This window comes from Tachysurus vachellii, chromosome 4, assembly GCF_030014155.1.
Source record: "Tachysurus vachellii isolate PV-2020 chromosome 4, HZAU_Pvac_v1, whole genome shotgun sequence".
In the NCBI taxonomy this organism is placed as follows: Eukaryota; Metazoa; Chordata; class Actinopteri; order Siluriformes; family Bagridae; genus Tachysurus; species Tachysurus vachellii.
In genome coordinates this window covers 27,916,432-27,930,639 of record NC_083463.1, presented here as the reverse complement: position 1 = coordinate 27,930,639, position 14,208 = coordinate 27,916,432, and the positions used below count along the sequence as shown (strand labels likewise).

Below are 14,208 nucleotides of genomic sequence, written 5' to 3'. Positions count from 1 at the left end.
GAGCATATCCTCTGTCCTCTATCCTCTGTTTCTGTGCTTCAGGCAGATAGAAATGAGTCCAGAAATGATTGCTTTTTGCTAATTATTACAGCCTACAACTGCCACTTGTGGCTACTTAGAAGTCGTGCTTTTCTATTAATGAACAAAGCACAATACCGAGATTGGTTTCAGTTAATAATACGTCTTCATAGTATGTGTTCATTTTTTTTTTTTATAACGAATTAATGTCTTCTGTGCACTGTAATGCAGTCTTTGGGGTGTAGTCACTGCTATATTACGTGCTCGGATGGAGTATAATGTGCACAGTTCAAAGAAAATAATAAAATAATCAAGGAGACAGAATGCTATGCTAACTACCAGGCTCAGGCTCATCATCCAGAAACCTACCGACGCCATTCACTGAGGCATACGAATTGTTCATCACACCTCCTGCCATGATCCCCTTGGGCACGGTGTTCAAGATACAAATTACATCCTACATTACACTGTACATGAGTCTTTCACATTAACAACACTTTTAGCTCCATGAATCTATACATGTAGTCTTCTCTCTCGTACTGATCATCTTACCTCTCTGTGTTTTAACCTCAAATATCTCAGAGTTTTCTCCAGGAGTGAAGTGTCTGAAGTAGGAGCAGTTGATCTCTGTAAGGGAAAAACAAAATGACAGGATAATTTGGTTACTTGGGAGTTATTAGGGAATTCGTTCTATAGATAAACGTAGAGATAAATGAATTGGGGAAATTTGATTTTACTGCCGTGTTTAATTTACTTTATTGGTTATTGGGTATGAATTATTCATCGAATTGTCACATCAATGCCAGTACGTCCAACTTCAACTCCCAACAGGCATTGCGGCATACAAACATGGCCGCCCAGGCCACCAATTCCAAAATTTCTTGACTATTGCCTTTACAAACCTGGTTTCTGAATCTACTCTTGTCTTGTTTGGCCTGTTTGGTCACCGTCTGACCATCACCAATGTCTCCCTGCTTACGCTTTGCTTATCTGTTTGCCTGTTAAAAACTTTTCCCTGAACTTACATCCCTCTCTGTTTCCTGACACAAATATCTATTTTGTCAATTTGTATACCAAATTGTATAATTAAAAATTAAGTAAGACACAAAACATGTGTGTGTATGCTGTTATAAGTCAGTAAAATAAGTCAGTAAAGTTCTAATAACAGCATTTCCTGAAGCGTTTTATTCCTATTATACTACAGCAATCTGCCAATTATCACAATATTTATTAATTCAATGTCCCTAATTAATAATTGAATAGAAAATTCTAGCAAAGGAATCAACACTTCCTGACCGATTAAATTTTAGATTAACTATTGAAATAGAATTATTTGATGCTATTTATATTTGAGCGGATAGTATCACACTGATCAAGCCAACACACATGACTAAGTCTTCTATTTCATAACTCTATTTTGGGAAAGCCAAACTTCACTCTCCTCCCAGCTGTAAAATCATGAAAGCGTTTGCATTCATAAACTTCAAGAAGGGAAATATGATCCAGTGTAAGACACTGAGCCCGTATGACCACCACCACCACCCCCAACACACATAGAGAACCCTGAACCCTTGTGGCTAGCAGAATGTCAAAGCATATCAGCTGCTTATCCATAAACAGGAAACTCAAGGATGCTGACAAGCATTAAATCCCAACTACTAAAGCTAAACATTTTATGTCTAAGAATGTAATTACAATAAATGAATGTGGCATGGGGGGCATGGTGGCTTAGTGGTTAGCACGTTCGCCTCACACCTCCAGGTTTGGGGGTTCGATTCCCACCTCCGCCTTGTGTGTGTGGAGTTTGCATGTTCTCCCCGTGCCTCGGGGGTTTCCTCCGGGTACTCCGGTTTCCTCCCCTGGTCCAAAGACATGCATGGTAGGTTGATTGGCATCTCTGGAAAAATTGTCCGTAGTGTGTGATTGCGTGAGTGAATGAGAGTGTGTGTGTGCCCTGCGATGGGTTGGCACTCCGTCCAGGGTGTATCCTGCCTTGATGCCCGATGACGCCTGAGATAGGCACAGGCTCCCCGTGACCCGAGGTAGTTCGGATAAGCGGTAGAAGATGAGTGAGTGAGTGAGTGAGTGTGGCATGTTAAGCAATGACGATGAAACGAAGCTAGAAATTTTTAAAACATGTGATATCTATTTCATGTCAAACCATTAATATTAGTAAAGTGGATACATCAGTGTGTGTAGTAGAGGATTATGCCATATATATAATATTTTAATATATATAATATTTCTTTCACTTCTTGCAATACATTAAAAGAAAAACAAAACAATCTGAGATTATAATTTCTACATATTTTCTATACAATAATTTAATAATAAGAAATATTAGTCAATTTCACATATATATCGAAACTGCAAAATGCCGGAAATGACTGTATACTTAACCAATTCACACTATGTAAGCTTTATCAACTTCAGACTTTCCCAGACTTTCTATGTCATCTCAACTGTTCAGTAAGCTCAAGCCTGAAACTAAAAATAGAGCTCAGATGCAACAGCATCATAATCCTTGTTGGATAATCAAGTTGTTCTTTGTGAACCAGACCTGATTTAAAACAGCAAGTTGAAGAATTGTAACAAGCCATTTTGCTGTTTTTCGCATTAATTAAGCCGTAAAGAATAACCTACAACATCCAAACTATAATCATTATTCACTTGTGACTTCTTTCAAATTTGCACTTATTAGATTGGGTTAGTGAACCGCATGCTTTCTGCATAGTTAGCTCAACCAAATGCAGGTTGTTGTGTAATGGATCCCAGTCTCAAAGCGACGCAAAGCAGCTTGTACTGGGTGTGGCAACAGCTGGTAATGCTATTTTAGACCAAATGTGTTGTGATTTTTTACATTTATTTTATGTGCTGCACATGTTGTCCATCACACGCATTGCATGCTTCTATAGTTGTATGTCAAAGTCCTTATTTCTATATAAAGGGACATTTTAGATTTTCCACGTCCTTCTATATGCTACGCTGCGTTCTTGAGTACTATTTCGGACACGAGGAAACCTTCTATTTCATCCAGTCTTATATATTTTCCATTGATATGAACTATTGATCATAAATATTTAGTGTGTTTACTAGTTCTGCTGTAATTGCCTACAGGGGGGGGGAAAAAAAAAAGCCTCCAGTGTCAGCCTTAAATAGACAAATCGATAATGAAGATTTTTATTCACCCAATTACGAAAAGTGCTACCATTTGTAGAATAGCCCTACAGGCAACAAACCAACAAAACCCAATCAAATTAAGCTAAATGCAGGAGTGAATAAGCTCTTTGACACTTTCAGAACCAAACTAATCTAATACAACGGACAGTACAAATGGTGTCTTGTTTATTGTGCCAGGTAAGACATTCCTCTTTTGTAAGCATGTAGTCAGATTAGTAGTGTATTAGCAGGTTATTTATCAGACTGCTGATAAATAAATGTAAGTGGTAATATTTTAGTCGCATCCCTGAATAGATAATTTGACAATTAATTAGGCTGAATGAAACATAGCTCAGTTAATATGGTCAAGTTTTCCTTGGAATTGCTTTAAATTTTTTTGTGACCAGCTTCATTACAGCCAGCAAAAATCCTTCTTTGGGCTAATTTTTGATCACAGCTTGGGGAGCATAGATTTAATTACAGTGTGCCTACATTGTTCCAACACTGATCATACTAGATCAGTACTGAATAATTTAGGATCAACACTAAGCCTAAATTGAGCTAACACTAATCCTTAACTGGCCAGATACTGAGTGGTTGCACAAAGGAGAATTTTCTTATCTCGCCATTAGTGTCTCTCAAAAATAGGTAAATGCAGCAGTGATTAGAACAACGAAGCATTCTACACTTCAGGTGGAGCAATAAACCATGATCTCTAACTGCTCTGAAAGCTAAGCTGTCTGTTCACCAGCAAACCCCATGAGAAGAACTTGTACAGCTTTCAACATTGTCAATTGATTCAGTAGATTTTCCTGTATCATTCCATCTGGATATTTTGATGGTTTTTATTTTTGCATGTGCTAATCATTTCTTGGCAGGTCTTGAGCTCAATATGAGAGAGAGAGAGAGAGAGAGAGAGAGAGAGAGAGAGAAAGATCCACCTGAGTCTTGTGCCAATGCCTCTCTTTTTGTGACCGACGCATATGCAGAGGCCTGTCCTGATTTGTCCTGAAGGCTTCCGCTGTACTGTTGGTTCAAACCTATGCTATTGTTTATGATGCCATTGCTTCAGTCCTTGCTATTAACAAGAAAGCAAGGAAGACATTGTACTGGCTCCAGTTACTGTAGCAATGACAAATTTGTACCACCCAGTAAAGTGGTACAACCTTCTTTGCCTACATCTGAGGCAAATTACCCACGTTGTGTCAGGTCTGCATATCAAGTAAGTCCTCTCTTCCTGTCCGCAGTAGGCAAGAGCTGCTTCCTGTACAACGAGCATAGCAAAGGTTCTCTGATCCTCCGGACACTTTCAAAGACCATTCAGACATTTTCACAGATCCACAATCATGTAGGATTCTTGATACTTTTACAGATTTTCTAGGTGCCCTTGCTGAATTGTTTGAGTGCTTGATTTCCAAATCTCCATGCACCTTTGCTAAATCAATATTGGATTGGTTGGTGTTCACCCTATTTCTTATTTGGTCCTGTCCCTGGCCTTTTGTTTTATTCCCTGATTGAGCTCACCTGTTCTGTGTTATGTTTCTGATTATTTTCTCTATTTGTACCATGATGATCCGTTGTCTTATCATAAAGTCTGAACATGCATTTCATTTAATTAAATTTGGCCCGTATTGCTTGTATTGCTTGTATTCCTCTATATAATTTTTCATGGTATTCTGAATAAGGTTGCGGATTTCTGTGATTCAAACCCTGTAATAAACTCTGAGAATGATTCTTGTTTTGCTGTCTATAAAACACCCACACTGTTTCACTCTTTTATACATTACAGCTGTCATGTTCAGGTGTGGATGTCAGACACTGTGACCGAAAGCTATACCTCAAACCCCTCTTGTGTCTCTTGCTAGACAGCTGACTATTTACACAGCCTAAATTTGGGCTTAGGGATTTTACTGCTGTCTCACCCTGGTTGTATGTGACTATAATTTCTTAACACAAGTTCCAGAAGCTTAGACATAGTACATATCTTGCCACACATCACAGAGGCAATAATTTATACCAAACACTTTTGCAATCCAAGTTATTCCTTCTGATTATAGTCCAAGATTTTCAATTATGTTCCATCTAAAGGTCATTCATTTATCAATTCACACGTTTGCTTGATCTGTGAAATGTTAGGCTTTGTTGCATTACTGGAGTATTTTCCTTGCTTTATCTGAGTTTGCTCAGTGCTTTTGCTAGCCGATATCAGATTCTATTAAAAATGTCTCTTTATTTTTCTGGCTCAAGTGTCACAAATCTTGGAAATTATTTATTGCCGTATAGCAACATTAGTAATACTCGGATTCTATACAGCTCTGGGTATGTGCAAGTCAACCAAACACATAGCTTCCTTTTCTGATAAGGTTCCATAATAATAATAGTAATATAGTAATAGTAATAATTAGTTATATTATATTACTCTGTTGGATCGAAATTGAAATAAATATAACCCGTGACTTCAGTTAGGGGCAGGGTGGATCACCAGGGCAGGTGGATCTCCTTATTCTGGGAAAACGATGTGTCAGGGAGGAATATACTCAGGATGGAAAGCCAGTGCATGCTCCATGCATACACATAGTCACACACTCACTCATACTCTCGTTCATAATTAGAGGCAATTTAATGTAGTCGATTCATGTACATGGATATCGCAAACAATCTACAAAGACATGGAAAGAACATCTATACTATACTCTATACATCTATACTATACTAACATCTATACTAAGCTCATCAACCCTGGAGCTGATAAAACTGGCAACGCTTCAGGTTATTCTTCTGTGCTTCTTTCCATGCAGATTTTTCACTGAAACGCACATAGCTAGGCCAAATATGTGAATAGTGTAGTACAAAAGACAAGGGGTACCTTTCTAAATTTTCATAATGAATGCATAATGATTTACTGGCAGTCTTCATCCTGATTGGCTGTAAGTTAATGAAAATGCTTTTTAATTCTCACGTTTTATGCTATGAATATTTAATTATATTCACAAGCGCCAGAATATGAGGAGGCCATTGCCAAGTAAGAATCACTTTAGACTGTATCGATCAGTTGGCCGATCCAGACTCTCATCACTCACTCCAATAAGAATTACCAGGAGCACAATAGGTTAAAATGTTTAAACATTTAAGATTTGAAAAACATAGAAAAAATGGCAAGGATTCCAGGAAAAGTTCTTCCAGTTTCTAAAGGGTGTCAGAAATTGGGAAAATTAGCTGAATTCCCAAATATATCTCACAGGAGTTCTTCTGATCATGTGCTAAGAGCATTAAATTCATGACCGTGGCTTGCCAATGCACTAGGGACGCTGCTAGATGGAGAGGACATATGGTGCTTAAGCCTTGAAAACCCCATCCCTCAGGCCACCCATGCTCAACCAATTATCCCTAATGATGCACCCAATGTGAGACAACCCGTAGAGTATTTTAAGTTGAATTACTGAGATGACCAAGTGGTTCACCAACATCAGTTTAGATGCCTCATCATGGCTGACACTGGTGTTAAATCAGAGGTGGAGTTTTAGGTAATCTGAACAAAATACACAGCTGACCTCTGGTACTAGAATAGAATGAAACTGTAAATATATGTGACACAATGGCAATAGAAATAAAGATGATATAATAAAGTTTCACACTGCTTTAGTGTAAACTGTAAAATCCTTCCTTCTGTTGTTAAAGCTGGTTACGAGCACTGCAAAATGAAGATGGCCGTTGTTTTATAAAATAGACTGAAATGAGCTTTACAGATTATTACAAAATGGCCAATGGATTTTTATTAGAGTTGTGAGGTTTGGTGGTGAAACTGGACAAGCAAAAGAACTTTTTCATATTTTATCCATTTATGAACCAGTTTCTGTATTTTAATTGTTATTTTAATTATTCTAATGATAACTGGTTCCTTGTTTGTCCAAGGAAGTCCTTCCTGTTGGCATCTCTAACAAATACAATCCAAGCCAGAATAAATTGGCAGAACTACAAAATCTCTTAAAAACAACTAACACAACATAGGTCTTTCATTTGCAATGTATAGCTAATAATAAGATGCTTATCCTGGGCTGACACCGGCTTTATGGCCTGGACAATCACCTGTTATGAGTTCAATGACCTCTTTTAACTAGTTGCCAATAAATAGAATTTGCACCTGTTTTGGTGTCCAGGTTCAGCAATGCATTGCTTTGTCATGTCACTCACTACAGTGGTGTTTAATGCCTCATATGAAATGAGACACTCAGCGCTTTAAGAGTTTGTAGTTTTTATAAATATTTCGGGGTTTTTTCTTAGCCTACAATTGGCAAAATTTTTATAGAAAAGTTCCAAAATGGTCCGTTTTATTCACACCAATGTTTCTATCTACAAATTAAATGATTTCAAACCCATTTCAGCTCTTTTAGATGCCCCATGTTCTAGTTCATAAGCATCTAAAATTTGAAGCCATAATCTTTCTGTATAACGTTTTGAACAGAGGGAAAAACACAGGTCTCACAATGAAAGCCGTCAGAGTTCTGACATTTTATATAAGACAAATGTCCAATAAGTCGACTGAACTCCATTGTACTGGTAAAAAGGCTTAAACCCTTATAGGACAGGAAACTAGTTTTAATTACAAAACATGATGTTACCATTGAGATTGCAATATTATACCTAAACTTAACATCATTGTTAGCATCCAGCTCCTAAAAGCTACTTTATCCCCTGATTTTTCTGACCATACCAAAACTACTCCTGACAGTTATTTACAGACACTGTTTTTTTTTTAATGGCTTTTTTCAGAGCTGTCAATCACCTTTCCTCTTTTTTATATCCTGTCTGTCTCCATTGTCATCAGGTTCATCTTTTTGTCTCTCTCTGCTTTCTTTGAGACTGCTTCGCTTGCCTGTCTGCATTCTTGTCTGAGGTAATATACGATGAGAAAGTATACAGGCAAGTGAGATTCTGCATCATTTAACTTCCATGCTAGACATTACCAAGGAGCCTTGATATTTTGTCTGTCAGGGGAAAGTCTGATCTGTCTGTTAACCTGAATCTTATTAGACACTAAACTAGATCTAATACAGTATTTCTCCCACAGTAAATACTGCTAAAATTTTCATTTAAGATATATTCTGTCTTTTTACTCCATCACATCCAGTCAATTAAAACCTGTGAAATCTACAATTATCCCAAAAGTTATTTTGCTAGTATCTTCTAGCAGGCTCTCATTATAAACCCTGTATCTCAACACAGCAGCTGTTTTCAAATCTCACATGTCTTATTGCGCCATTACAGTTTTAATCTCTTAAACAAACAGAGCAATCTTATTTGATTATATCACAGTCAAGCCTGTATCTGGTATAATCCATTAATCTTTGTCTAGGAAGAGCATGTTCTACTGTAGCAGGGGTGGTTTTTAAACAGATGAAATATAATACAGAGGTACTTCTTGTAATGGGAAGCAGCCAAGTTAAGGATTATAGTAGGCTAAGGTCACTTGGCTTTGGTAGTAAATTAATGGAGCTCATAGATGCTGAACAGTTTAGAAACTCAATCACGTGCTAATTGCTGTTTTACTTCATTCAATCAACGACTTAGCTTGAGTGGAATGTAGCGTAAAGTTGAAGGTATAAATTGAGGTAACGTGCAGTCTGCATGTACCATGTATAGTTTGTCAGCTGAACATTTGTGTTACGTCTTAAGGGACTGTGTCAGATTTAGACCACCCAAAGAGTCCTATGTGCCTCCTCTAATACAGCCAGCTCAGTTGCTAGCACAGATGAAATGTTATGCCTCAACATTGCAGGGAGTCTGCAGCTTCATTACGGATTAGATATCTCTGACCTAAATCATAACAATAATAATAATGAATCACAGAATCAACAACCTGCAGACTTGTTTAAAAGGAGCAGCAGTTTAAACCATGCTAGCAACTCCTACTATAAAACACTAGCACAAAGCATGAAGACAGGTCTTTGGATAAACTTTACAGCTATGGTGCGCTAGTTTATCACAGCGTGAGCACCAGATAGCAAACTATACCACTGATACCACTCCATGTGCATATGAACAAATCATTTATCATGTAATAGTGAATCCTAGCTCTAAATCCTCCACATATTTACAGTCTTTACCCTGCCAGTGCATCTTGTTTCATAGACATTTATAAAATGAATGTGTTTATTTACATTGATAACTTTTAAAATACACTGCAATGAATTAACCATAGTTACTCAGCTCAGTCAAACAGCATACTTCCCAATATTAGCTACCTCTGGGTACAATTCTTTATAAATATTACATTTGCTACCTCGGTTAGGCTCATGTAGCTACACACTAAGCTATCCTAGCTAGAATTAATAGACCTCTGTCGCAGCCAAAATCCTTAAAGAAAATCTCTGTACTCAGATTGAGTCCAGGTCTTGAGTAATACAGGCATACAAAAATATGTCAGTAACGAGGCATTATTACTTAATGTAAGCATTCCAGAAAGATATATACTATATGTAATGTATAATGTTAATATACTATCTCTAAAGTTTTACCAAAACTTTAATTATTAAGCTCAACAAATTGTTTAAAGCAGTTGTATTTATTTATCTATCTATCTATCTATCTATCTATCTATCTATCTATCTATCTATCTATCTATCTATCTATCTATCTATCTATATTTATATATTTATATATATTACATAAATCATTTCTATTCCTTATAACCCACATTACTGTCAAGCACCGTTGCAAAACTAAGAAAGCAAACAATAAATTTGGCTTATCCTACATAATGTTAATATTATAAAGTTAAACACTTTATTGTTTGAACATATTTAATGAACTGTAAAAAAATATCAATGTGAACATTAATTTAAAATATCTGTATATGTGGTAAGTGTATAAGAATAACAAACATCTAACATAATCTAATGTAACATCATTTCCTCCAACGAGCCTTACCTCCCGGCAGGCTGAGCGGTCCACATCCTGTCTCCATGGCCTCTGGATCCTCGATGTAAATATTCTTCTTGCAGAGCCTCCACAATCCGAAATGGGCTGCCTCACAAGTACTGTTTACCCTCTCCACCTGGTGGCTTAACACAGCCCAGTGATCCGACACCACGGCCGTGAACATGCACACTATGCCTACCAGGATGATTACAAATGTGATCTTCACCTTCGTGCTCTTTTGCATGGTGCCTCACAGGTTTCCTGCTCTTCTATGCGCTGCTTCTGTTGAGATAAAACGCAACTGGGCTACGATGACTCGGCCGGATGACTTTTTGAAAAAAGTATATATGGTCAGCTTGGTCCTGGTGGAGTTCTTTACTTCACTGTAGCACTGTGCGTGAGGACTGAGAACAAGAGCCAAATGGAAATGGCATAGATTTACACAGGGAGTGGGCCTGTGAAGTGGCATGCAGCTGTTGAGGTACATCAGGAAAGTTGATGACCATACGTGCTGTCTCATTTGTGTGAGCTTTAGGGAGGGGATGGAGAGTGAGTGGAGCTTCTATAAATGTGTGGTGAATCAAGTAGCCAGCCAGTTGGCCTCTCACATTTCATAAGCGTGGGCAGAGGTATGGCTGCTCATGCAAAGATAAGTTCAACATTAAAAAACACATAAAGAAAAGTGGAAAATCCTCCATACTGGTTGACAATATTTCACCTTTCAACTTTATATTCAGTGACGATGAGTTTTACAGCAATATAATCTCCAGAAAATCTTTACAAGTGCCATTGCGTGATGTGACATTTGTCCCTGTACAATTTGGGCATTTCCAAAAATAACTTAAATCAGCTAATTAGTTAGTTTCTAGAAGTATAATATTTCACGTCATGTTTGGGAAACTGGGCCATGAGCTCTGTGGTTAGTTTGTTGTTTGTGTAAAGTAGCACAAAGAAGACGTTACGTTCTCTTAAACTGCCCATGTAGCAGTGTTGTCTGTGTTGTCTAATAAATAATTGGAATAATGTATGCAAATTCACCTTAAAATCTCTCTAGACTTTTACATATATATGCATATATATATATATATATACTGTATACATACTATATATATATATATATATATATACTATACTATATATATCATACTATATATATGTTAAACTTTCCCACCCACTGTTCTCTCATGTCCTGTTGAAGTTTTTATGATGGGCATGCCCAGATTGTTTGGGACAGGTATGACAAGCTTCAACAAGCTCTGAGAGCCTTGGCCTATTTGCTGCATAATGCTTAATGTGGTGCATGATGTCTGCAGGATTACTACTGACTAGGCAAGACTTCTGGGATAGAAATGGTGAGCTCCTTTGCTGTATGTTTACAAGACTTTGGAGACTCCACAGTAGCATAAGGCTCGACTCACATGCTTCGTGAGGCTTCTGGATGGAAGACAGAGTCACTTCAGTTACTGAAGTCTCCATAGTCCAGCTGATAGGAGACTTTTTTGATTGAGACTTTTGGACATCCGATTATATGATGTTTGAACATCATAGTCTATATTTAGTCCCACATTACTGTTATAATAACCTCCACTCTTTTGAAAAGGTTTTTCCACTAGATTTTGGCATGTGGCTGTAGGGATTTGTCCATTTAGCCACAACAACATTCAGAGACTGATGTCAGGTAAAGAGGCCTTGGGCACAGCTGGCAATCCAGTTCTTCCCAAAGGTGTTCAGCACGGTTCATCCCACTGGAACTACTTCACTACAGCTTTAGCAAATCATGTCTTAATCTACCATATTTTTTACATAGGTATATTACTGTCATACTAATACATTGTATTTCCACTGAAGGTAATCTTCTAACTTTATGGCAATAGTTACAAAACACAAAAAGGTTTATTTTCCATAAGCATTCCAGTGGGTTTCAGTAAGGACTACATTTCTGGCATTTAGCATACACCAAGACATTCAGAGTGACTTACATTTTTATTTAAATTTAGACAACTCAACAATTGAGGGTTAAGGGCCTTGCTCAGGGGCCCAGCAGCGGCAGCTTGGTGGACCTGGGATTTGAACTCATGAACTTCCGATCATTAGTCCAACACCTTAACCAATAGGCTACCACATAGCTTTCCTGCTAATAAAATCAGTACCTTTATGCAGATTTAAATTTATATTTCAGCAAAATCATCTGATGTAATATTCAGAAGTCTCAATATATTTGCTGCATTAATATTTTTATTAACTAGAGAAATTTTGTCTATGTGACTGACACCATTTTAGGCAGTTGGCAGGATATCTTATCTTAAATATCTTGCTTAAATGCTCAAAAGTGAAAATGTACAACTTTTCTGGTGACTAGCGGTGAAATATGTAAATCAACTGAGAATGAATCTTGTTATCTACTAGAGTTAAGTAAGGAAGCATGTATAACGTGAAACATTTCTAATTTGCACATTTATTATTTTAATACTAACTTCTGGGAGTCTGGTGATGAAGTGATGTACAGTGAGTACAAGCATAACAATAAGGTCGTTGTTTTTATTTATGTTGACTACAGTCAGGAAAAGCAGACAAAATGACACCATAATGCACAGATTGAATCTTCCACAGAAAATATTATGCACTATAAATGTGTTATCGATTAACAGAAAGCACTGTGCTAAATCACAAGTATGCATGACTGTGTCTTTTTTTTTCTGTTGCTGTTACACAGTTATTAAAAGGTAGTTTAGTAGTTCATGGGTAAGCTAACAAAGGTTCTTGTATTTGCTGAGTCTCTAGAGAAATGTAGACGATGTCAGAATCATAGGAGAATTGGCTTAGTGTTTATTAACTGTTGCCATGACAATAACTGTTGGGAATAGAAATATCTTTCCTCAGGTAATGCCATTATGATATGAGACAATTTCACAGCATCCACAGAGAAACAACAACTGTCCATGTTTGATTGATCACAGCAATAACATTATAGCAAATCGACTTCTTGGCAGTTATAACATCAAGGCGACGTCCTCAGTCTGGAAAGTTATCATTTGTAAGTTTCGACTGCTGCCAGACTGTTATTACTTTTTTTTTTAATTACCCACATATCATTGTTCTTAGAGATCTGGGCAAACATCTTTGAGCGTTTGGGAATGCTGCGGTAGACTCGTCGTTGCGTTTTCAGCACTGTAGTACGTTAAATCACCACCCCTTGGATGCTCCAATGCATTCTGTAGTGCTGCTGAATGGACTCTGTGTTATAAGGCAATCAGGCTTGCTTCATTAGTCAAATGCTCCTTTCTAGCATGGAGTATCAAGGTATATAAGCCACTGATGACACGGCATCAGCCACGTGTTAGACCATATGTCGCAACACTCGTGTCCCAACACAAAATGGCAGTTCAGAGACTACAACGCATAGATTCATCAATAGTGCTGTGAGATTGATCCAAGGAAAAAGATTATTCACGTTATATTTATAGGTTGCAGCCAATTATTATGAAACTTCCCTGAGCAAAAACTCCTTAAACATCAACAGAATTGACTTCAAGACTAAGATGTTTATTCGTTAGTCTTCACATGTAAAGGAATGTATAAGACAGAACTGGTTCATCATCAGCAGAGTTGTTGAAATGAAGTAAACATCAGAAGTAAACAGAATGGCAGTGGTTTGAAGTGTAATTTTTTAAAATGGCTTCTTCTCTAGCTAGAAAATCTCCAAGGAGCAGACGTAAGCCAGATGAGTTTCAGGCTTTGCTTTTTTCACAAAAGGTGCATTTTGTAAAAGTCGCATTAAATTTAATCCACTCTGGACATGTCTTTACGTTTTGGCAGTTTCAGCTTTATCAGTTATGAGTAGATGAATGTACATTTCTTGTGTGTTTTGTTTTGAGAGAGATATTAGGCTATTTGTTTAATGTTTAATAATTAAATGAACAAGCCTAGTTTGCCTCTCAACCACACCTCCCGTCAGCCACGCCCCCAGTTAGCCACACCCCTTCATCCAAGCTGACCGAACTCTCCTATTTTCAAATACTCTAAACTGATGCTTATTACCTCTTTACTTTCCTGTATATTTGTCTGTCAGCTTCTTCCTCACATTGCTATACATTATATAACTGAAAGGAATCT

General features: G+C 37.4%; 1 protein-coding gene across 1 annotated transcript in view; it reads right to left on the bottom strand.

The window, feature by feature from the left end:
* Nucleotides 1–10,549, bottom strand: part of cacng1a (calcium channel, voltage-dependent, gamma subunit 1a) — an 18,387-nt gene extending 7,838 nt beyond the window's left edge. The window contains exons 1-2 of the mRNA XM_060868683.1: nt 10,105–10,549; nt 571–645 (exon numbers count right to left, since the gene is read on the bottom strand). Coding sequence (XP_060724666.1) covers nt 571–645; nt 10,105–10,339 — 310 coding nt within the window. The 5' untranslated portion in view covers nt 10,340–10,549. The remainder of the gene's footprint in view (nt 1–570; nt 646–10,104) is intronic.
* Between the last annotated feature and the right edge of the window lie 3,659 nt (nt 10,550–14,208).